General features: G+C 42.8%; 1 protein-coding gene across 2 annotated transcripts in view; it reads left to right on the forward strand.

The window, feature by feature from the left end:
* LOC102452808 (aldehyde oxidase 1) overlaps positions 1-23,732 on the forward strand; it is an 85,380-nt gene that overhangs the window by 13,933 nt on the left and 47,715 nt on the right. For both annotated transcript variants that reach the window (XM_075934287.1, XM_075934285.1), the window contains exons 6-16: positions 1,881-1,942; positions 2,693-2,767; positions 4,951-5,031; positions 6,816-6,957; positions 7,127-7,219; positions 8,687-8,838; positions 10,720-10,813; positions 14,979-15,088; positions 17,851-18,035; positions 21,686-21,848; positions 22,071-22,163. In XM_075934287.1, coding sequence (XP_075790402.1) covers positions 1,881-1,942; positions 2,693-2,767; positions 4,951-5,031; positions 6,816-6,957; positions 7,127-7,219; positions 8,687-8,838; positions 10,720-10,813; positions 14,979-15,088; positions 17,851-18,035; positions 21,686-21,848; positions 22,071-22,163 — 1,250 coding nt within the window. The remainder of the gene's footprint in view (positions 1-1,880; positions 1,943-2,692; positions 2,768-4,950; positions 5,032-6,815; positions 6,958-7,126; positions 7,220-8,686; positions 8,839-10,719; positions 10,814-14,978; positions 15,089-17,850; positions 18,036-21,685; positions 21,849-22,070; positions 22,164-23,732) is intronic.

Below are 23,732 nucleotides of genomic sequence, written 5' to 3' on the forward strand. Positions count from 1 at the left end.
CTTCATCTCAAAAATGTGCGCTTTTGGAGTGGGATAACTAATGTGGGTTCACTATCCCAGTGTAAAAGTGGAGGGGAGACAAGATCAGTTTAGTTTTACCATGAGGTAAACTTGGTGGGATCAACCATGAGCAGGAGGAGGCATAGTGTTGACTTTACCTAGCTATCTCATGGTAAACATTGCAAATGTCTCGTCTCCACTTGAGTTTTTACAGTGAAATAATTATCCCATGATAGCTATCATTATAAAAACCCACCTCTGTGTTAGCAAAGCCATAGCCAAACTTGTTTTGGTCCTAGGCCACTGCTGACATTTGATTCACTCGTGCAGAATTACAGCTTCCAGTAATAGACTCCTTCAGCAATTTAGTTACTGCAATAGACTCCTTCCCTAAATGAGCAACTGAGTGCTGAGCTCTTTTATATGGGGGCTGGCTTCTACTGTATTTCACAGATACACCCCTTCTCCTGACATCTCAGAAAGACAAACCTTAATATTACGTTTAGAGGCCATAGAACTTGTTGTACCAATAAAAGCAAGCAGGATCTTATGAGGGGGATAAGGCAAAAAGCCACATTTATTGTAAAGATAATAATAAAGAATAAAGAAAAGATAGAAGCAAACAACGTTGTTTAACTACTTATTCCTACTACTTAACCCTTATACACACACACACACACACACACACACACACACACACACACACACACACACACACATATATAGATAGATAGATAGATAGATAATATAATTTAAAACACTCATTCAATCATTCATCCATTCATTCAAGTTCTGTGTATTTGTTATAGTTGCCAGCCTGGAAGTTGCTTGTGACAGAATACTGGCCAGGTATTCTATACACAAGTGATGGGAGTGGGGAGCGAAGTCCTGATCAGATGCGCATCTGAAGCTCCTGGTGGGCTGGCAGCAGAACCTTGGACTCTGACTCCATAGTTTTTTAGTCCAGTTCTTATAGGAATTTCTTCCTATGCCAGTCTATGAGAATTGCTGCATCATGCTGATGTCCAGGGTGGCTGTCAGGTGCTCGTCAGTGATCTCATAGGGTGGACCTCCAGTACTTGGTTTTCTCCACTTGACACCTTTTGGTTGCACTGGCACCTGACGCCTTCTTCAGCCCTTTGTTGCTGCATTCTCAGGCTGGCACATCTCAAAACCATTCATTCATCGTCCAAGCACTCTCTCTCTTACATACATTCCCTAATTAATGTTTCACATACAGTATTTTGTATAATAATAACTTTACATATACAAGAGTTGTAGTTACAAAAGTTTCTGGGTGGTTATTTCTTAAAACATTCTCTGAGTGCTGAATTAGTTACTGTTATAGTTACAATGTTTCACTTTGTGATTAGAGTTAATTGCTTCACAATGGTTTGAAGAGAACGGGTGTCAATTATGTAACAATGTCCTTAGTCAATTACAGGGCTTGGCTCCCAGAGCAGAGTTAGTGGCTTGACAATGCATTGTTGCGATGTATCGCTGCAATGTCAAGGTCAAGCAGCCCCTTGCAATAGCTTGAGCATGCCCTGGGACACAGAGAGGGGAGCTTTTTCTGGCTACATAGTATTATATTCTTAACAGTTCTAAGTTACATGACCTAATATTACATTCCTAACAAATTATATTCTAAAGGGGCAATAATTATAAATCTAAACATTTAACAATCTTAACAAATAATAAAATAATAATTAATAAATCTAAACACTTATATGCTTATGCTACTTCACAAACTTATGCTACTTAGACTTTAAATTGTGGGGAACAAATTATGGGGAGTCACTTCCACTTGGGGGAATCATTTTTAATACTTTAATATGTCATCCCTACAAACTAATCGTTCACCTATTTTCTGGTATCAGGTAACTTGTGCCGCTGCACTGGGTACAGGCCAATCTTAGATGGCTGTAAAACCTTCTGTAAGGTAAGCAGTGGGAATGATGGGAATCAAAAAGTGTTCCTGTTCAACTGCTTTGAATATTTGTTCTAAAACAATTTTATGGGGACAGTGAAGCATGGATTACTGCGTATTACAATATGTAAACAACCCAAGACCATTGTGAATTTAAATACACATCCAATCTTTTTTTCTGTCAAGGATTGTTATCAGTCCTTTCCAGTGTTGGAGATCAGCCATTTCTCAGGGCCTGAGCCAAAGTTCATTGCAGTCAATGAAAATGTTTTCATTAACTCCAGTGAGTTGTGGATCAGGCCACTAGCCACATAAACCTGTTCTGTAACATTTAGCCCAGATATACAAATTGCAGAGAGGCAAAGAGTATTATAAAAATCTGTTTCTACATATTAGCTGTTCATAAGGGGTCCAAATCTTCCTCACAAAGATAGCTTAATTGCATTCAGTTGGGAATATTTGTGTGATTGAGGTGAGGAGACTTTGGTCATCGTTAGTCATGGCATTGCATGCATAAAACAAAGTTAAAATAAGTTTTGAACTAAAAGAGGTGGTTATATCAATATGTTTTAATTACATAAAGTTTGCTCGGGCTGCCAGCAATTTATATAGTTTTCCCTAAGAAACACAGAAAACTTTATTTAATGGAGAACTTAAAAAAAAACATTTTGGAAAGAAAAATATAATGCCTTGAAACATTAATATTTGCAAATTTATTGAGCCCAAGCCATATGTTCTATTAATTAGATATTACTGTTTTAGGAACCATCTTGTTGTCAAAGTAAAGAAAATGGGAAATGTTGCCTGGATCAAGAAGACAAATTGAAAGAAGAGGAGGTGAGTGTAATTGTTTTTTCTCCCTTTTTAAATATAAAACTTGCAGTAGGTGAAAAGCATTTCACTGCTTATTACTTGTAACTATAGTATATGCAAAGTATTATGCCAAACAGCCACAGACAAAAAAAAAAAAAAAAAAAAAAGAAAGACAAAGCAACAGGCACTAATGGAATCCCCACTGAGATATTCAAAGAGGGAGGGCCATCCCTGCTGTTGTACCTATACTTCCTCATTCTGATGATCTGGAGAGAGGAGACCATAGTCATTGAGCATCTTTAAGAAGGATGACAGAACGGACTGTGGAAACTACCAATCTCCTTTCTCTCGACCTCAGATAAAATTCTCATCTGAGCCTTTCTGAACCGTCTCCTTCCACTGGCTGAAGAAGTCCTTCCAGAGTCACAATGTGGCTTCCGACCTGGGGGAGGAACAACCGATATGATCTTTAATGCCCACCTAATACAAGAGAAGTGTCGGGAGCAACATCAGCCTCTGGATATGGCATTCTTTGATTTAACAAAAGCATTTGACTGTCAACCGGGAGGCCCTCTGGAAGATCCTGCAACACTTTGGTTGTCCACCAGAATTTGTCAGTATTATATATCTCTTACATGACAACATGCCTCTTCAATCTGGGCCACTTCAGAGCCAAGACCAAGACCACAATAACATCAGTGGCAGAACTCCAATATGCTGATGATGCCCAGGTCAGTGCCGCTTCAGAAAACATGTTGACGTTTTCACCATGGCCTGGAACTGACTCTCAGTGCACGAAAGACCAAGGTTTTCTTTCAGCCAACACCCACCATACCATTATTCAAGCCAACCATGATGGCAGATGACCAAGTGCTGAAGAGTGTCAACAGCTTCTCTTATCTCGGAAGCTATCTGTCCAGCAATGCTGACATTGACAATGAAATCTGCCATCAAATCTCCAGTGCCAGTGCAGCTTATGGACATTTATGGAAGTGAGTCTTTGATAACCATGACATCAAGATGCAGACTAAGACTGATGTCTACAATGACGTAGTCATCCCACCGTTGTTGTACGGAACTGAAGCCTGGACTCCCCATAGACAACATATTAAAGATCTGGAGAAATTCCACCAAAGGTACCCGAGGAGAATATTGGGCATCACATGGTAGGACTGACAGACCAACATTAGTGTGCTTGCAGAGGCTTCCACTCACAGCATTGAGGCAATAATCGACCACAGGCAGCTAAGATGGTCTGGTAATGTGGTCAGGGTGCCTGACACACGCTTGCCTAAACAGATTTTCTATACTCAGCTGAGGACTGGGATGAGGTCTTGTGTTGGGCAGAAGAAGTGCTACTGGGATGTTCTTAAGAATACCTTGGCAAAATGCGGCATTGACATTGACATCTGGGAGAGGCAGGTGAAGAATTGGGTAACCTGCAGGATCACCATCAAGAACGGTGCCCAACGCTTTGAGGTCAAGTGACGTCTCCATGAAGAAGATCAGAGACCCCGACATAAGGACCATGCCTGGGCCCATATTGGCGCTGCTGGTGTCAGTGCCACTGGAGATAGAGATGTCACATGCAGCCACTGCCAGAGAATGTTCCTTGCCAGAATTGGCTTAATTTCTCATCTACTCACTCAACAGTTATATGTGTCCAAGGGGAAATCTTACTCAATTCAAGGGATCCCAGAGAGATTCTTAAGCTCTGATCCTGCAGTGACCATTGTACTAGCAACCCTTGTGGGTTCAGGGATTTTTCTTCCAGGATTTGTTCATAAAGTTTGCCTCAAAACCTGAATCAGAAGCATAACACTAATGCTATGTGAAAATTCCTATCAATATGAATGGTTTTTATTTTATGCAGACTTCCCTTTAAAAATCTGTCCTGAGTGTCCGTTAGAGGAGTGGGGGAAATATGGAGCTGTCTCTCCGTTCTGTGGTTGAACAGAAGGGCCCACTCCAGAAGGGCCAGGGAAGCTGTCTAAGCTGTGTGAGACTGCCTTTCTCCATTTCTTCCACCACAGCAGCCCCCATAAATACGTGACAGTTTATTTAGCATCTAATCCAAAGGCAATTAGAGTAATTAGAAAGACTCCTGCTGACTTCAGTGGGCTTCAGATTAAGTCCTTGTGATTCTTTTCTTTTTTTTATAAAGAATGAATTAAGTAAAAAGTTGTTTGTTTGTTTATATGTTTAAGATTTCCACCAAGCTGTTTTCCCCAGATGAATTTCAACCCTTAGACCCTACCCAGGAGTTTATCTTTCCACCAGAATTGATGGTAAGTAGAACTGCTGTTGATCTATGCACATGCTGTAACATTTGTAATGTTTACATGCATTTTGGTACTCATTTTAATGTGCCATCCAGCAGTGGCATCGTTCCATCAGGAGAAACATCACATATTTTCAGACAGATCTGCAAAGATCTCTGATTTTTAAAAATTCTGTGTTCATATTTATATATAAAAACTACAATCAAAAGATGCAAAGTCTGGTACCTAAAATGTAGGGAATTAAGGTTGCCTGTGCAAGTCATGGAGCTGCTGGAGTTTCTCAACAAAATAGCTGAAACAATTTTTTAGTCTCCATGCAGCACTAAGCCTGGGATCAGTTGTGCGGCACTGCCCCTTTGAAATGCCACAGTGGTGTTTCAAAGGGGCAGCACCGTGGACCCCAGGTCAGCTGGAGTGTCCCCAGCTGATCCCGGGCTCTGTGCTGCTCTTCCCCTTTGAAACTCCGTGGCAGCGTTTCAAACGGGCAGTGCCGCCCTATCAACTAATCGAATAATCGATGCAAACATGCATCGATTAATCGATTAGTGAAATACACACTACTTAGCATCCTTAGTTGTTGGGCAAGATTGCATTTGCGTGGTGAGCTTGAGCTACCAGCCAAAGTGCATCCTTGCTGCTCTTTTTAGTATGCTGGATTGATCAGTGCTAGCGCATGTCTGTCTAGCCTGCTGGGAAGCACTTTCCCAGCTGTTGAACAGACATACCCGGAGTCTCCTCTGTAACATTTGGAATGACTGATTGCAGATTTTAAAATTAAAATAGACTGAAGTTCTACTATCATTAAGGAAAAGTGTTTTGTTTCCTGTTTAATACTTTTAGCCTGTTTTAAAGTACCATATGCTGCTAGGATAATATCCAAATAATAATCCTCCCTAGTCCTTTGGTTCAGTGAATCCTAAAGACAGATATCAAAGTCCTACTTACTCAGTAAGGGTATGTCTACACTACAGCGTTATTTCGAAATATTTAATTTCAAAATAGTTATTTTGAAATAAAGCGTCTACACACAAAATGCATTTCAAAATAGCTTTTTGCTATCTCAAAATAGTGCGTCCACAGTGATTGGATGCTGAATCGCATTTAAGGCCAGCCAGAACTGGTTGCGGCAGGGCATCAGGTCAGAAGTTACCTTGTAGCCAGCACGGCCAGTAGGGCACACTGGGTAGGACTGGAGGCCCCCTCTTTCGAAATAAGCATCTACACAGCACTTATTTCAAAATAGCAGTTTTGAAATTGGCACTATTCCTCGTGGAATGAGGTTCACCAGTTTCGAAATAAGCGCTCCACTATTTCGAATTTATTTCGAAATAGCAGTTGGCTTGTGTAGACGCTAGGAAAGTTATTTCACAATAACGACTGTTATTTTGAAATAACTTTGCTGTGTAGACATAACATAACTAATTGGTGACTTATGAAGTATAGTTGAAAGCCTTAGAGTTGTTTAAAATTAATTGTCCATTGATTTCCAAGGTGCAGGATCCAGTCCTACATCATAAGTTGCAGGTTATTCAGTATAAATCCTGTTTGCTATAAAAATGCTGAGTCAGTTTTAGGCCTTTTATTCATGAAGCATAAATTTTCTTTCTGTGCTAAGGGCCAGCATGGGGCTTATACACTATTTAAGTTCCACTTTAGCCCAGTTTTGAGGGTTTTCATGTGACTTCCATGGTTAAAGAATTCTTTTGGCTCCTATTTCAGTGCCCTATTCATTAGACCACTGCTGCCTCTCTGAAGCTCTGAATATTAAATCTGCGTTGTTTCCCCTGTAGACAATGGCCGAAAAGCCAAAAAGAACGCTTGTTTTCCAAGGGGAGAGAACAATGTGGATTTCTCCCACTAGCCTAAAGGAACTTCTGGAGCTGAAGGCTACGTACCCCAAAGCACCTCTCATTGTGGGCAACACCAGTGTGGGTATGTAGAATCAGAGCTCACCCTGTTACGTAAGTGCCAGTGTATGTATAGACAGCATTTACAATTGCTTGTGTGGTTTTTCTCCTTAAAATACGGCTCAACAATGACAGAGTCACAGTTGTGGAATGCAGCTGTCTTCCTTTTCTCTAAATCTCATTCTACCCTATAGGACCTGAAATGAAATTTAAAGGCATGCATCATCCAATTGTCATCTCTCCTACAAGGATCCTAGATCTGAATGTGGTGAGATACACAGACAAAGGTAGGCAGACACTACTTTTTCCCTTTGAAACACAAGCAGATTTTGCTGCATATAATATTGATCCATTCCCTAGAGGAGAAGGTGTGAACTGTTCGACAGACAGTCTGTCTCCAAGAATGTTTATACTTGCTTGTGATTGTTTCTGCAAATCATCCCTGAAATTCATGGATCAGAATGGCTGTGATCCCTCCTCCAGATACATGATACATTAGCAACAACGTGGGCTTATTTAGATTAGGAATAAAGGTTGAGCTTAAACTGGGGTAGCTAGTATGTGTTAGCTAACCCTAAACCTAGCCATGAACCAGGATGTGTCTACACAGCACCTTAAACTCGAAATAAGATACTCAGTTTGAGCTGCGCAAATTGTGTATTTTATCTCAAATCTATTTCAGAATAGCTTATTTTAATATTTGGTGCGGCTACACAGTGCCAAATTTCGAAATAACGTGCTATTTCGAGACATCCCTTAACCTTCATGCAATGAGGTTTACTGGGATGGTGAAATGGTGCGCCTGTCATTTCAAAATATTTTTTGAAATAATGGGTAGCTTGTGAAGATGCGGGGAAGATATTTTGGGATACCTCTGGTATCCTGAAGTAGCCGTGCAGTGTGGACATACCCCCGATGTCTAGTGTAGACATGGATTAACACCTTTTACCTCAATTTAGCTGTCTGAGATCAGCTCTAGGGGGAGTGTAGAATCAAAGGTATCGACTATTTGTCCTCCCATGCCTGCTTCTAGAAGGGACCCTCACCATGCAGATATTCTCCGTACTACATGGAAGAGGTGGGATGTCAGCCATTCCTGCAGCACCTCTCCCCTTTCTCTGCAGACCCAGTGTTCATATGGGGGGGAAAGATAGGAGACTGGTTGGGCCAGGGCAAGGAGTGAGCAGACTGGGAAGGGCACCCATTGTTGTCCCCACACACTCTGTGGTGACTTCATGCAAGGCTCTTGCAGCACTTTATAACATGAATTAAGCCTCCCAAACTCCGTGTGAGGTAGATAGTAAATATCCCCAAGAGTAACTGAGACAGTGGGACAAAGACCAGCAAACCAAGGCAGAAAATGTAAGCAACTTGTGCATAACCATAGAAGGACTCTTTGTGAGAGCTGGGATTACAGTTTGGGAGTTCCTGGCTCAGAGCATTAGACCGTCTCTCTCTCTCCATTTTCAGATGTGGTTAGCTTCCACCCTTGACAAAGAAGGATTCTCCCATCGTTTCTAAAGACTTTTATCCTTCCTAATTTAATTCCAACTTCCATATTCACATTTTGAATCTGATGCAGTATTTGTTTAGTTTTGTAAATTAAAGAGTACCACACCCCTTATTCCTATCCACATTCTAATGAGAACTAACTGTAAGAAAAAGTCACTGCGTAAGTACAGTCTGGACATAGAGTAATACCATGGCTGTGGAGCAAGTCTCACATTTTACTAAATATAATAACTTGGTTTCAGGACTAACCATTGGAGCTGCCTGTAGTCTGGCTGTACTGAAAGATGCCCTGACAAAAATAGTCACAGAATCTCCAGGAGAGAAGACACAGATTTTCCGTGTTCTCTTGCATCAGTTAAAAACTTTGGGAGGACAGCAGATCAAAAATGTTGCCGTATGTTTTCTATTATTGCAGTAACAAGTGGATGGGTTAGGGTGCATGGAATTGCTTCTGTTTCTGCATAAAATTTGTATTCACAGCTGAAATCATCTCTGTGTATAAAAAAATGTTTTGATGACAGAGTGACATCATCTGCACCCTGCCTCCTGCCTCAGGAGCCCTGACTTCGTGACCGCTCCGTGAAATGGAACCCACGCGCCCCCGGAGCAGCATCTGCCTGCCTCTGGGCCCCGCCCCCAGCTTGTCCGGCCTACGTACCAGCCACACAGCTTTTGCTCTGTGCGGCCTGCGCCCGGCCATAGCGCTTGGGGGCCATGCTGCAGGTCTCCCCTCGAGTGAGCAGCTCCAGTATGTGCTGGTGACCCAGGGCCAGGCCCCTGGCCAAGGCACACTCTCCTGGGCCTGCTGCAATGTGGGCAGGTCTTGGGCACACCGCACAGCTGGCTCTTTGGGGACGGCATGGATACGCTGCACCTTGGCCACTTCCCTGGGCTCGTCACGAATCAAAGCTGCCTGAACAAAACTGCATTACACAAACCCCATCCAGAAAGGCTGGACTGAGCCCAAGCATGCAGCTCGATGAATTGGGGGGAGGGGCCAAGGTGTGTGTAGGGAGGGACGAAGAGGGATAGAGTGTATGTGGAGATGGGTGGTGTGGTAAGGGGGTGAGCAGGATATAGGAATGGAGGTGGGGGATGGGCAGTGTGGGGATGCAGAGGGGCAGGGGTTAAGAAAGAATGGGGGTGCAGGAATGGAGGATGGAGGTGGGGTTTGGGATGGGAGGAGGAGGATGGGCAGTGTGGGGTTCGGCGGCGGAGGGCTTGGGGTGATGAGAATGGAGGTAGGGGTAGGGATGGCAGAGGGTGTGGGCTGTGGGCTATAAGGACTAGAGGTCCAGATTACCCCACCCGGCCCTCTTCCTGTGTGACCCAAATATGGTTCTTGGTAGCGTGCGGAAGTATAAAACTGGGGCTCCCCCATGATTCCATGTCTCTCCATTGTGCCCTTTCTGCTTGGAGCATGTCCCAGCCCTGTGGTGGGATCTCGCTTGCCAGCTGGAAGGGCACATCTGGAGCGCTGCTGCCCTGTGGAGATGGGCAGTCACTGGGCGCGGTGAGCGGGGATTCCCCCCTACCTGGCCACTCGCACATAACCCAGCCCCTTCCCCTCGCTAGCGAGCTGGGTAGCCAGGAGCGCCCAGAACAAAGGGGATTCCTTTGGAGCTGGTCCCCGTTTTACTGATTGCGTTTGGTTTTCATTTACATGTGAGGCCCACAAGCCCGCAGAGCAGGGCTGGGCAAGATGCAGCCCGGGGGCCGAATCCGTCCCACCTAACACTTTGATCCAGCCTGCAGACTGCATCTGGCTGTTTTCCATTTATATCCTGCTGCCTGTGCCACCGAATTTCCAGGCAGTGGCTATGGCAGCTGGACCCTATTTACATGCTGGAGGTTCCCAGGGCTGGCCCCACAAGCCCTATAAATAGCCGCAGCAACCCTGGGTGGCTTTCAGGAATGGTAATGGCAGGGCAGCAATTTAAAGGGCTCGCAGCTCCTGGCTCTACCATGTTGACTGGGCGGCACCTGGGGTTACTGCAGCTATTTAAGGGGCTCCAGGTCATGTAGTCGCAGCAACCCCAGCTGGCTGCCACACAATGCAGTAGTAGTGGGGCTGGGAACCCTTTGCTGTGTTTTTAATTCAAAGCCTACAGCCCCAGAGGGGGGTTAGCGAGCATTGCGAGCAGGGGGCACAGTCCCCAGTAGACTTTTAAATGAATTTTGTCACTAACTGTCCGTCTTATGACCTTTGAATCTCACGCTGCACTAACACGTACATAAAGGCGATGGCTTAGTAACACAGTGTTCCTTGTTTTAGTCTTTAGGTGGAAACATTATGAGTAGAAAGTCAACATCTGATTTGAATCCCATTCTAGCAGTTGGCAACTGTACCCTCAGTCTGGCCTCAAGAGGTAAGATCCAGGGTACCTGTAAGAAGTTGGTCCGACCTGGAGTGCCCTGCAGTGGCAGGCCATGGCACAGCAGACAGTCCAAGGCAACTTCCCCATGTACAAGCACAACCCCAAGGGGTTCATTTATTACAAAAGTCTTATTCACATAAATAATAAAACTTAGTCCAGAATTTCCCTAGCATCGTTCTTACAGTACATGCAACATGCAGCCTTGGTGTCTCTCATTACACACTGACTCTCCAGGGCAGCCCTTTTCCGGAACTTGTAGTAGGACATCCCAGCCCTTCCAGCAGAAACACAGGGAACCTTCAGAGCCTCTTTGCTGAGAGCATCCTTGCCAGGATACAACCTCCCATTTCCCATTAGGCTTCCTAATCCGAACTAGCTGAACTCCTCATTCCACGAGAAGTACAGCTAGTTCGGATTAGAAGCCTAATCCGAACTAGCTACTCCGTGCCACGTGTAGCCATGTGGCACGGGGTTCGAACTAGCCGGGATTTAAAAATGACGGCGCCCGGCTTATGCAAATGAAGCCCGGGAAATTCAAATCCCGGGCTTCATTTGCAAGTGCGGTATGCCTACATTACCCTCCTAGTTCGAATTAGGAGGGTAGTGTAGACATACCCTGAGGGTATGTCTACACTAGCTTGTTAATTTGAGCTAGGTAGGCAAATGAGGCAACCGGAGTTGCAAATGAAGCCCGGGATTTAAATATCCCGGGCTTTATTTGCATGTTCCTATCCGGTCGCCATTTTGAAATTTCACTAGCCCGAACTCACTGCCACACGGCTACATGTGACAGTGAAACATTAATTCGAACTAAGTCTTTAGTTTGAATTAACTGTTACTCCTTGTGGAATATTTAAATCCCGGGCTTTATTTGCAACTCCGGTTGCCTCATTTGCCTACCTAGCTCTAATTAACAAGCTAGTGTAGACATACCCTAACATCCTTCATTTGGGGCAGGGGGACCACTTACCTAGTCTGGTAGCAAGCAAGATGGTGAGCCTTAGCCACATTAGCTGGTCTCGTTTTCTGAAGAGTTTTTTTCGGAAATAAAAGCATTCTAGACACGGTTCTTTCGAAAAAAACCCCTCTCTGAGTAGTACATTTGTCCCCAGTGGTCACTCTGCAGTATAGCTCTACCCTGTGCTCATTGTCCCTAGTGGTCACTCTCAGTATTGCATCCCTTTGAACAGCAGCCCCCCCTTTCCATGTTATGGAAAACAGTCCCATTGCAGGGACTTCCCATTTTCCTGGAACAATAAAACCCTGACCTTGCTTTAAATTAGAAGAGGAAGCTGCATACCAAATGTGGTGGTCCTGGCTCTTACTATTTAGGAGGACTTCTTAAACAAACAGACTCACTGAGGGCACGTCTAGACTGTCTGCGGCTTTCAAAAGAAGATAGACAAATTTGATGTGAATTTTCATATCTTCGTCTGATCGCATTTTAGAAAAGCAGTCTAGACTTGGTTCTTTTGAAAAAAAAAAACCCTTTTCCAAAAAATCCTGTACACCTCATTTTTTTTAGGAAGAAGAGGTCTTTTGAAAAAGTTTTTTTTTTTAAAGAACCACATCTAGACTGCTTTTTTTTTTTTTTTTTTGGAAAAAAAAGCTCTTCTGAAAATGGGATCAGAAGAAGATATGCAAATGTATGCCAAATTTGCATATCTTCTTTCAAAAGCCGCAGGCAGTCTAGATGTGCCCTGACAGACTCAGAGACAGACAAACAGATGCACACTTCTAAAATAAATAGGGTTAGCCCCAATTTGATCAGGGCTCCATTTTTCTGGGGACCATATTAACACATAGGAAAAGACAAAGATACTGTCCTCAATATACACAGAGTCCTACAAATCCATGGATATCCGCTTTGTATCTGTGGGTATCCTCATTTGCAGATGTGGATGCAGTTATCTGCAGCTCATTTTTACTGATACAGATATGGATGTGCATACAAATTTTGTAACTAGAACCTTGAAAATTTGTCAATATCCACTTTATATCTGCAGATATCCACATCCAATGATATGGTTGCAGGTATCCATGTATGTGGATGTGGACATCCACAGCTCATTTTTGCAGATACGGATACAAATTTTGTATTCATGCAGGGATCTAAATATACAGTTTGAGGTTTTGATCCCGCAAGCATTTACACATGCTCAAAATTTACAGAGGTGAGCTTTACACCATTGACTTTAGTGATGTTACTCATCTGCATAAAGTTAAGCATATGCAAAGGGAGTAATTTTTGCAGCGTTAGGGTACAACTTGAAGCAAAAGAAGTGGTTATAATAAACAAATGGAGGGAGCTGCAGAGAGGAGATGAGAATAACGTAATAGAAATACTTGGGCTAGTCACATACACAATTAGCAGTTAAGGTATATAAATAAACAGTAGTTTTTAATGATGATTGGAGTACCATTTCCTTTAAGCATAATGCTATCTATAGAATAACACTCCAACACTGTTTCAGCAAGCTGCATCAATTTACACAGCATTGAATAAGATACTCTTTTAATTTCCTAGTGTTCCTATTTAAACATTTTATGATGAAAGAAAATACACTGGTGAATTAAATACATATAAAAGAGGAATGCTTTAGGAGAACGTCTGTCAGCTAGCTGTTGCTCTTTACCAATCTGTTAGTTGGTCATGTGTATTGTTAAATTAGTTGGATATTTCAGATCTGTGTGTGATTTGCAAATACAGGAACATTCACCAGATATCCTAATCCTGCTTTTAGATGTTCAGATTTGCATTTAGACACATTGGCTACGTCTAGACTGGCATGATTTTCCGCAAATGCTTTTAACGGAAAAGTTTTTCCGTTAAAAGCATTTGCGGAAAAGAGCATCTAGATTGGCACGGACGCTTTTCCGCAAAAGCAGTTTTTGCGGGAAAGCGTCCGTGCCAATCTAGACGCGGTTTTGCGCAAGAAAGCCCTGATCGCCATTTTCGCCATCAGGGGTTTTTTGTGTAAAAGTTTTTAGCTGTCTACACTGGCCCTTGTGCAAAAACATTTCCGGAAAAGGGCTTTTGCCTGAACAGGAAAGTCAAAGCATTTGCGCAAGAAGCACTGATTTCGGACAGCAGAATGTCAATGCTTTTGCGCAAAATCAAGCGGCCAGTGTAGAAGCGGTCGCTGTTGCGGAAAAACATGCCAGTCTAGATGCAGCCATTAAGTCTTCTGTGTCAAACTGAGGCTGTTTACCTTTGTATTTCCTTGTTCATTACCTGTTCAGATACAACTGTGATGATGGTCAGAGAAGTTCCTTGAGATTTGGATGTCTTAAAAAGGCTCTCACATATCACTTCTGTCTACGCTACAGATGTCTGCCAGCATATGTGTACTCCTGAACCTGATGGCATGAAGAATTGTGGTCCCTTACTAAAATAGCTATGCAGGCAGAAGTCTGTTCTGTAGACACAGTTACACTGGCAGATCTTTGCTTTTACAGGTCTTTGCTATTAAATCCGGGAAAGCTCTCTTTTGCACATACAGCCATAGAAACGGAGCCATATATGTTATATTGCTTTAGAAGAATGTCCTTTTGCTGGTATAGCTTATTTCATTCAAGGAAGTGGCAGCTAGTTGAGCAAATACACTCCTTTGATGTACATGGTGCACCTAAATCAGGAGGTTTGCTGAGGTAGTTAGACTGTTACAGCGACACCAGCGAACTTTTTTTAGTTTACACAAGCCCTAAGTGGTCACAATTTTTTTGTTTTGGGAATTTCAAGGGGCCTAATGGAGTTAGGTGCCCAACTCTCTTTGGAAACCTCTCCTTCATTTATGTACCATTCAAAATCCCAGCTTTAATCATTACTCTCATAGGGTATGGCTACACTGCCACCCTCCTTCAAACTAGGGTGGCTAGTGTAGCCATACCCATAAATATGTGACCTTTTGAACTTTCAGAACAGTTAATCAAAAGTCAAAAGGAAAAGACAATAGTGTACAAATTCTTTCTCTGGTAACAACTGAAAATACATTTATGGTGCATGCTATTAATGGCTGTTATATGAAGTTTTAAGTTATTCTTTTCCCAGACATATTGCATATTCCTCCTTGACAATTAAATTGGATTTACACATGTAAACTGCTAAGAGTTATCTTTTCATTGTAGAAATTAGCATTTCTGTTTTCTTCAATAGAGAGAACACGTTGGATTCCTCTGAGTGATATTTTTGCCAATGGGATTGATAACAATACATTTTCACCAGAAGAAGTCTTAGTCTCTGTTCACATCCCTTATTCCAGAAAGGTAAAGGCTGTTGTGATGTTTGGATCTGTTTTGTGATAAGGCTGGCAGGCTTGGAGCTGGCACAGGCACTGTGGCCAGATTCAACCCCTTTAAGGGCTCTGGGGAGGGGGGAGGGAGAGGAGTGTTCTTGGTTGAGGCTGGAGTGGCCACCAAGGCACCCTGGGAAGGCTGGAGGCCCCCTATTTCGATATAAGTGTCTACACAGCACTTATTTCAAAATAGCTATTTCGAATTTGGTGTTATTCCTCATGGAATGAGGTGTACCAAATTCGAAATAAGCCCTCTGCTATTTTGAATTAATTTCTAAATAGCGGTTTGGCTGTGTAGACGCTAGTAAAGTTATTTCGAAATAACGGCTCTTATTTTGAAATAACTTTGATGTGTAGACATACCCTTAGAGATTAACAAAAATATATAAATAGTATCATGAGCTTCCATAAGCACAACCTACTTCTTCAGATGACAAATATGGAGCAAGGGGCACAGAGTTTGAAATATAAAGCAGAAAAAGTAGGGGAGAAGGGGAGGAGAAAGAAAAGGGAAAAAAACCTGTTAAAATGTCTGTGCTAAATGAGGCTAATAGAGTGGTCTGTAAGTACCTGATACTTAGCCTTTGATGTAATTTGGGTGTTGAATATAATGGCCCATCTGTTTCATGTCTTTGTTCAGGCCGTGTAAGATAGTATCAAATTTGCATATGAAGGCTAGTTCCACAGATTCTCTACTTGGTTCCTGAAATTGTTTTGTAGGAGTATAGCCTCCTTTAAATCCATTAATGACTGTCCAGGAAGATTAAAATGTTCTCCAACAGGTTTTTGGATATCTGATTTGTGTCCATTAATTCTTTCCTATAGAGACTGTCCAGTTTTGTCAATATACATGCCAGAGGGGCATTGCTGGCACTTGATAGCCTATATCCCATTAGTGGATGTGCAGTTGTATGAGCCTCTGATGTGGTGGCTTATGTGGTTAGGTCCTGAACAGTGTTCCCTCTAAGATTTTCCATGTAATTTAAATTGTTATATAAGACAAATACTAACACAAGAGCTAATTAACAAGGATACTGCTGGGGGAAATTGAGGTAGATGTGCATGTCATCGCTCAGCATGGCAAATGGATCATGTCAAGCGAGACCATTCTGACATACTTACCTTTCTCTTTGCCCCAAGCCACCCTTTTATGCCCCAGAACAGCTGAGCAGCCACTGCGTGGAGCTGGTAGGTGGTCCGCAAATTCTTGGGCATGCATCTTAGAGGGAACATTGGTCCTGAACAGAATAGATTACAAACAGGAGGCTGATTTTGTGATTTTGTTCTCACTCACAACTATTTTCAATTTGGGGACAATTTATATCAGGGCTTCTCAACTTTGAAGGCCCCAGGGGCCACAATGATACTCACAGCATATGCCGAGAGCCATAACTTAAGTGTGGTTGCATATACATGCAAATATATATGCAAATAGCTTCTTTTGCACTGACAGACATGAATACAAAGCACTTCCCACAATGCCCCGGCGCTTCCAGCACCTCCTTCCTGGGGGCTAGAAACACTGACACCCTGTATCTGTCTGTTCTTGCCAGCCCATCTGCTTGCAATGCTCACCATGCCTAGGAGATGCCTCACCATTGTGGAGCATGTTGCCAGTGGAGGCCATGTTCAAAGGATCCCACTTGCGGGCTGCGTGTTGAGCTCCGCGTAAACCCAAACCGCACCGCAGGTTACAAACAAACGGGCCATGGGCTGCATGTGGGCCACGTGTTGAGTAGCCCTGATTTATATTTTCAAGTCAGAGGCACAAGTATGGGCACCCACATGGCCCCACAATATGCCAACATCTTTATGACTAACCTCAAACAACATTTCCTCAGCTCTTACATCCTCGCACCCTTACTCTACTTACATTACATTGATGACAACTTCATCATATGGACCCATGGAAAGAATACCCTTGAAGAAATCCCCAGGGATTTCAACAACTTCCACACCACCATCGACCTTAGCCTGGACCAGTCCCCACAAGAAATCCGCTTCCTTGACACTACAATTAAATGATGGCCACATTTCTAGCACCTTATACTGGAAACCTACTCACCATTATACTTACGTACATGCCTCTAGCTTTCATCCAGGACACGCCAAACAATCTGTTGTTTACAGCCAGGCCCTAAGATACAACCAGATTTGCTCCAGTCCCACGGACAGAGACAAAATATTTCTGTCAGGCATTCTTAAAACTTAAATATGCATCCGGTGAAGTGAAAAACACAGATTGATAGAGCCAGAGAACTTCCCAGGCATCAGCTTCTTCAAGATAGGCCCAACAAACAAAAAACAGAACACCACTAGTCATCTACGGCCCTCCAGCACATCATTAGCAATGTACAGCCTATCCTGGAAAATGATCTCAGCCTCACAGGCTTTGGGGGACAGGCCAATCCTCACCTACAGACAACCCCCTAACCTGAAACAAATTTTTTCCAGCAGCCATACATTACACCTCCATCATTACACCCAGGAACCCACCTTTGCAACAAACCTCATTGCCAACTCTGTCCACATATCTACACAAGCAACATCATCACAGGCCTAACCACATAAGCCACATCAGCTCATGATGCTATGTATATATTTTTGTTAATCTTACAGTGTTGTAAGTTTTATTACCTTAGTTCATGTAGGTTTCTATTGGAACAATAGGTGGACATTTCAGAAAGTTATATTTCTGTGCATGCTTCTCAGCCTTTGTTTGATTTTTCTTAGGGGGAGTTTGTATCAGCATTCCGACAGGCCCAGCGCCGGGAAAACGCTCTACCTATTGCTAATGCTGCGATGAGAGTATTTTTTGTGGAAGGCACAGACATTATTATGGACTTTGGCATTTTCTATGGCGGCATTGGCTCTACCACCATCTATGCAAAACAAACCTGTGAGGCACTCAGAGGGAGGTATTGTATGAATTCCTAGAGACATTATCTATCTTTCATATTGGAATATTGTTAGTTTTTTACTATTTCAAGGCATAAATATGAAGATCTTTATTTAAAGAATGGCTGATGCCATTTATAATCCACCAAATGAACATCGCTCAGCCCACAGTGCGATTGGAGTATTTACACTTTTCCATTCTGAATGTTTTAAAGTCTGTGAATGAATGTTGTGCTCATTAAAAGGTCCCTCCACAGGGCAGGTACTGTTGCTTTGTTAGTGTCACCACATCACTTTGCTGTCATGCCCCAGACTGAACTGGAGAGCTACCAGTTCTTCATCCATTCAGTCTCTAGCAGCTATGCTGAAACGTATGAAGAGGCCACTGATTAATGAGCATGAGTGAGCAGGGTTCTAAAGTGAGCACTGAGGAGGGTTTCTTCCCTGCATTAGCAGTGTTTACAGCAGAGGCCTGTGGGGGTGTTTGGTTCAGTTCAGTGGCTGCAAGGTTGGTTGTGGCCCCAAATGCAGACTAAAGTATGCTGAGGGGCTGCTTTAACTTGCATCCTCTATTGAGACTGGGTAGGACAGGCATATGGTATTTAGCACAGACTGGCTTTTTGCACTGTTCTTAGCCAATCAGTGATCAGAACTCACCACCTGCCTAGCAGATACCAGTTACAGATTTCTCTATCTATGCTCCTGGCTGACGTGCATTATAAGGAGGGACCCGAAGGAGGAAATGCCATTGAGTGTACAGATTGTGACTGGAAGTTTTTCCCACTGTAAGGAGCAGCATGGGACAAAATGAGAACATGACTTAATCACCAGAAAACTTGACATCTTCTAATCTGAACCTCACATTTCAGGGCCAGTGAACAAACCCCTGGAAACTATATCTCTCTTGCAATCTATGACCCCACTTTGAATTGGATTTGGAAGGAATTTACATCAATTTAGTATTTCTCCTGTGCTAACATTGAGTCTTGCTGAATAGCCACTTGATGTGGTTAAATAGTCAGGTTACTATTTATGTAAGGAAGACTCGCAGGCTACTTGAGTGTTGTAATTTAAAGCAATGATTCTTTTACTATTCATTTGGCACTTTGTACTAGGGTATTATCTTACTCATTCATTAGACCAGGGGTGGGCAAGAGTCTGCCAGCAGGCGGCATTCCACCTGCCAAGCCACCAGATCTGGCCTGCAGCCCCCTCGCTGGAACCCTCAGGCAGAGATCAGGTCACGTTTTAGAAAGCCAGCTGTTCTCCACTCCGGTCTGCCTGAGAAGGGAGGAGGGAGACGTCTCCTACTGTTAATGCCCCACAGCAAAATCTCTTAGTTTCCAGCCAATAGGAGCCAAGAATTTTTGCTGGGAGCAGGGGCAGTTGTAGGAAGCTTTCTCCCTCCCTTCTCCTCCCTCCTTCCCTGCCTCTTATGCTCAGAGCAGAGCCACGTGGAGCAGCAAGCTGCCTGTAGCCAGAGCCTGCCTCTGGCAACCTAGCTGGCATTTGGTGCTCCCTTTCCCAACCCTCTACCCAAATCTTCTGCCTCCTCCTCCACCCATACACCTTCCCAAATCTGGCACCCCGATCTCCTTCCGCAGATCACAAGCACCTCCTAGTCTAGGTCACATCCCAAAATCCTGCACCCCAGCCCCCTGCCCTAGGTCACAACTGTCTCCTTCACCCAAACTCCTTCCTAGATCCCTCCTGTACCCCATCCCTCACCCTTATGCCCCAAAAAAGGAGGTATACCGATCTTGCGGGAAAAGGGTTTTTTGCGCACAAAGAAAACGCCACACTGCTTGTTTTTGTGCAAAACCCCAGCACAAAAATGGATACGAGTCCCTCATTAGCATATTTTTTGTGGAAAACACTCATAGTGTGGACGTAGCTTATATAAATAATACTTTCCCTTTGAGCATCCAATTTAAGATGTTAATTAAGAATTCTATGCTTTCTGTGCAGCTCATGTACGGTGAGTTCCTGACAACCTCTTTTCTGTTGCAAGGTTTTAATTGAACATCATGGCAGACCTACACCTTATGCACAGATACCATTCAGCAACACCTGTAAACTATATTCAACAAAGTGCTAAGGCACATGCTTGCTGAATCTGGACTTTAAATTGGGGATCTCTACCTGAGACTGTATTACATGCTTTGAATTGTGACAACACCCAAAGGCCACAGAAATCGCTGTCTGATAAAAATATGTAAACAAATAAAATGAGAGTTTCTCAGGTTTTGCTAGCGTCCTTAATGTTTATATCAAGCTCATTAAAAACATGACCTCAAAGATGCTTGTACATGAGAGAGATGTTTGAGGATACGTCTCGGTTGCAAGCTTCTTTCAGAAGAAGCTTTTCCAGAAGAGATCTTCTGGAAAAACTTTTTTCGAAAGAGAGTGTCCACAGCAAAAGCATAACGAAAAAGTGATCTGCTTTTTCGAAAGCGAGTGTCCACATTGATTGGACGCTATCTTGCATTTCAGTTGTGCTTACTGTGGATGGAGTGGCCACTAAGGCACCTGTGCTTTTTCCTGGAGGCCTCTTCTTTTGAAAAAACACTCTCTTCTGCATCCACACACGCATTTTTCCGAAAAAGCTTTTTCGGAAAAAGCCTTCTTCCTGGTAGAAAGAGGTTTACCGCTGTTGAAAACTCCCCTCTGTTCTTTCGACTTTCTGTCAAAAGAATGCAATGTAAGTGTCGTTTTTCTGGAAAACCAGCCATTTTTCCAGAAAAACTCTGCAGTGTAGACATACCCTGAGCTGCTGAATCAACCCATCATATTTAACTAGCTCTCTATGTACTCAGAGAGTGTTCTGTTTTTCTGTTTTAGGCACTGACAGTTGGTGTTATTGTTCTTGAATATCAGGATTTGCTCTAATAGATGCAGTGGCTGGGATTTTTAAAAGTGCCTAAAGAAGTTAGGGCCACAAATCAAGTCTCAATCTTTTCAACCTCTCTTTAACTGAGAATTTTTCCAGGCCTGTGATTATTCTGTTGTTCTTCTCTGAACCCCTTGTAATTCTTGCAATATCCTGGAGTGAGCCCTGGCAATAATTGCAAAGGCTGATCAATTGTTTCTGTAAACTCTGTCTTGTTGTACCATTTGATTAGTTTATAAGCTGAAGTCCTTCCTCATTATTTTTGTTATATTTTGCTAGCCTTTCGGTCTCTCTCAACATTGAGCATTCAATCTCCATTTCTGGATCTTGACAGACTTCAAAAGAGCAGAATTTTCAGAATGTACTAAGTATCTATCATTTGAAAGTCTGACTCCTTTAAAATGCCGCAAGTTGGCATCCAAAATTACTTGTTGCTTTTCAAATTCAAGCCATTAGCTATTGTATAGTGATCGATTTTTAATATAATTAAACTAATTTTTGTAGTTTTAAAAAAGCTGATTTGCTTTAGTAGCCTATAGAGCTCAATTATTTTGACTTCATGGAGACTATTCCTGTGAATAGCAGCTGACTGATGTGAACCATACTGTGTAACAAATCAAAGACCCAATCTTGCTGCTATAGAAATCCAAACTGATATTGACTTCATTTTGAAAAAGATCATTCCCATGTCTGTGACATAAGCAAGTTAGTCTAGTCACCATTTAATTTGTCCATCTGTGCCTAATACACTGATCATAGTAGTATTATTTTTTCTGCTAGGCCCTGGAATGAGGAGATGCTGGATGAAGCTTGCAGACTGGTTCTCAAAGAAGTTTCTCTGCCTGGCTCAGCCCCTGGTGGGAAGGTGGAATATAGAAGGACTTTAATTGTCAGTTTCCTCTTCAAATTCTACCTGGAAGTGCTTCAGTCATTGAACTGGAAGGTAAATCCATGTTGTGGATCTGGTTTCATGCAGTTTCATGCAGCTTTGTGAAATACAACTCACTTCCTCAGATGCTTAATACTGTTGACTTCATGTTGAGCTACTTTTCTGGATTCTTTTAAATAAGGAGAGACTTGAGAGGCTTATATTCAGTCATTGTTGTAATAAAACTGTTTGCATTGTGAAAACATGACTATTATTATTAAAACACTTCTCTTTCAGGACCCCCATCAGTATCCTAACATACCAGAGAAATATGGTAGTGCTTTACAAGATTTCCAAACCCAAATGCCCCAGACCGAACAAATATACCAGGTCAGTGAGTCTCTTTTAATACTGCCATTCAGTTTAAAAGTCTAAATCTCAAAAAATTTCATAAAGCAAAAATCCAAAACCAATTTGTAGTAAGGCAATCAATATGCTCATTTTGATAATTTCAAAATTTTTAATTTTGGCTTTTTTACATTTTTGTTTCCTATATATTAAATTACATTACAAAAAGTCATTTCAATCTGAAAAATCAAACTTTTCATTTAGAAAATGACAAAAGAGGACATTTTGACAATTCTGACGGCTTTTGTTCATCTCAAGTTTTGTGTGTGTGTGTGTGTGTGTGTGTGTGTGTGTGTGTGTGTGTGTGTGTGTGTGTTTTAATAGGAAATTTGTGAAGTTCTGGTTTTGGCTAATTGGCATTTTCTGACTGAAAAAGTTTAATCCAAAAATTCACACCGTAGCTCTAGTGATGATAATCTGGAAAAAGCAGCATTATTTCTTATGACTACACCCTGGCTGTGTCTATACTGGCCCCTTCTTTGGAAGAGGCATGCTAATTTCGAACTTTGGAATAGGGAAATCCGCGGGGGATTTAAATATCCCCCGCGGGATTTAAATAAACATGGCCGCCGCTTTTTTACCTGAAGTAGGTATAAGAGATCCTCCGGAAAAGGGCTTTATTCCGGAGGATCGCGCCAGTCTGGATGCTCTTTTCCGGCTTTTCCCCAAGCCGGAAAAAAAGCGGCGGCCATGTTTATTTAAATCCCGCAGGGGATATTTAAATCCCCCGCGGATTTCCCTATTCCAAAGTTCGAAATTAGCATGCCTCTTCCGAAGAAGGGGCCAGTGTAGACGTAGCCCCTATGTGATAATGTGGATTAGAGTCAATGGAAGACTGAAAACATTTCTGTTGTATTAATATATGACTATGTCCAATTAGAGTTAAATAAATAACAGAAGGGAAGAGAAATTAAGGAACAAGGGTAATTGGTAGAAAGCGATGTTGATATATAAAATGAGGTAGGGCATAGTTAGGTGACCATTCACCTGTTTTTAACAGGACAGTCCGGTATTTAAGCCCTTTTGATGCCATCCCAATTTTTTAAAAATAAACGGTGAATTGTCCCATATTTTCAGCTCTGGTGCTCTCCCTGCTGGTCAATCAGCATCAGCACAGCTGTAGCAGCCTCCTGTTTGTGTCTGGCAGGTGAATGTGGAAGGTGTTGACCAGCAGGTGGCGCTCTCAGGTAGGGTTCAGAGGCTAGGAGGAGAGGCAGCCTGTGTGTGACAGAGAGGTTGAGTCAGAGGCTTGTGCCACCCCTCCCCATGTGTACCTTAAGGCAGGGTATCTAGGATGTTGGAGAGAGGCCACGATCCCTGGGACCTATTGTGGGGCTGAAATCTTGATTCCCAGTGGCACCTCCCACACTGAATTCCAGCACCCCCGGACTAATCTGTGGTGCCCCCTGAATTCCCAGTACAACCCAGGCTGAAGCCCAGATCTTCAGTTTGTCCCTCCCCCCGGGTAGCAGCCCTTATCCACTGTGTGTCTTTCCACCCTTGCTGAAGACTCAGTCCCCCACACTTCGCTCCCCCAAGGGCTGAAGCCAC

The sequence above is a fragment of the Pelodiscus sinensis genome, chromosome 7, assembly GCF_049634645.1.
Source record: "Pelodiscus sinensis isolate JC-2024 chromosome 7, ASM4963464v1, whole genome shotgun sequence".
NCBI classification, from domain to species: Eukaryota; Metazoa; Chordata; order Testudines; family Trionychidae; genus Pelodiscus; species Pelodiscus sinensis.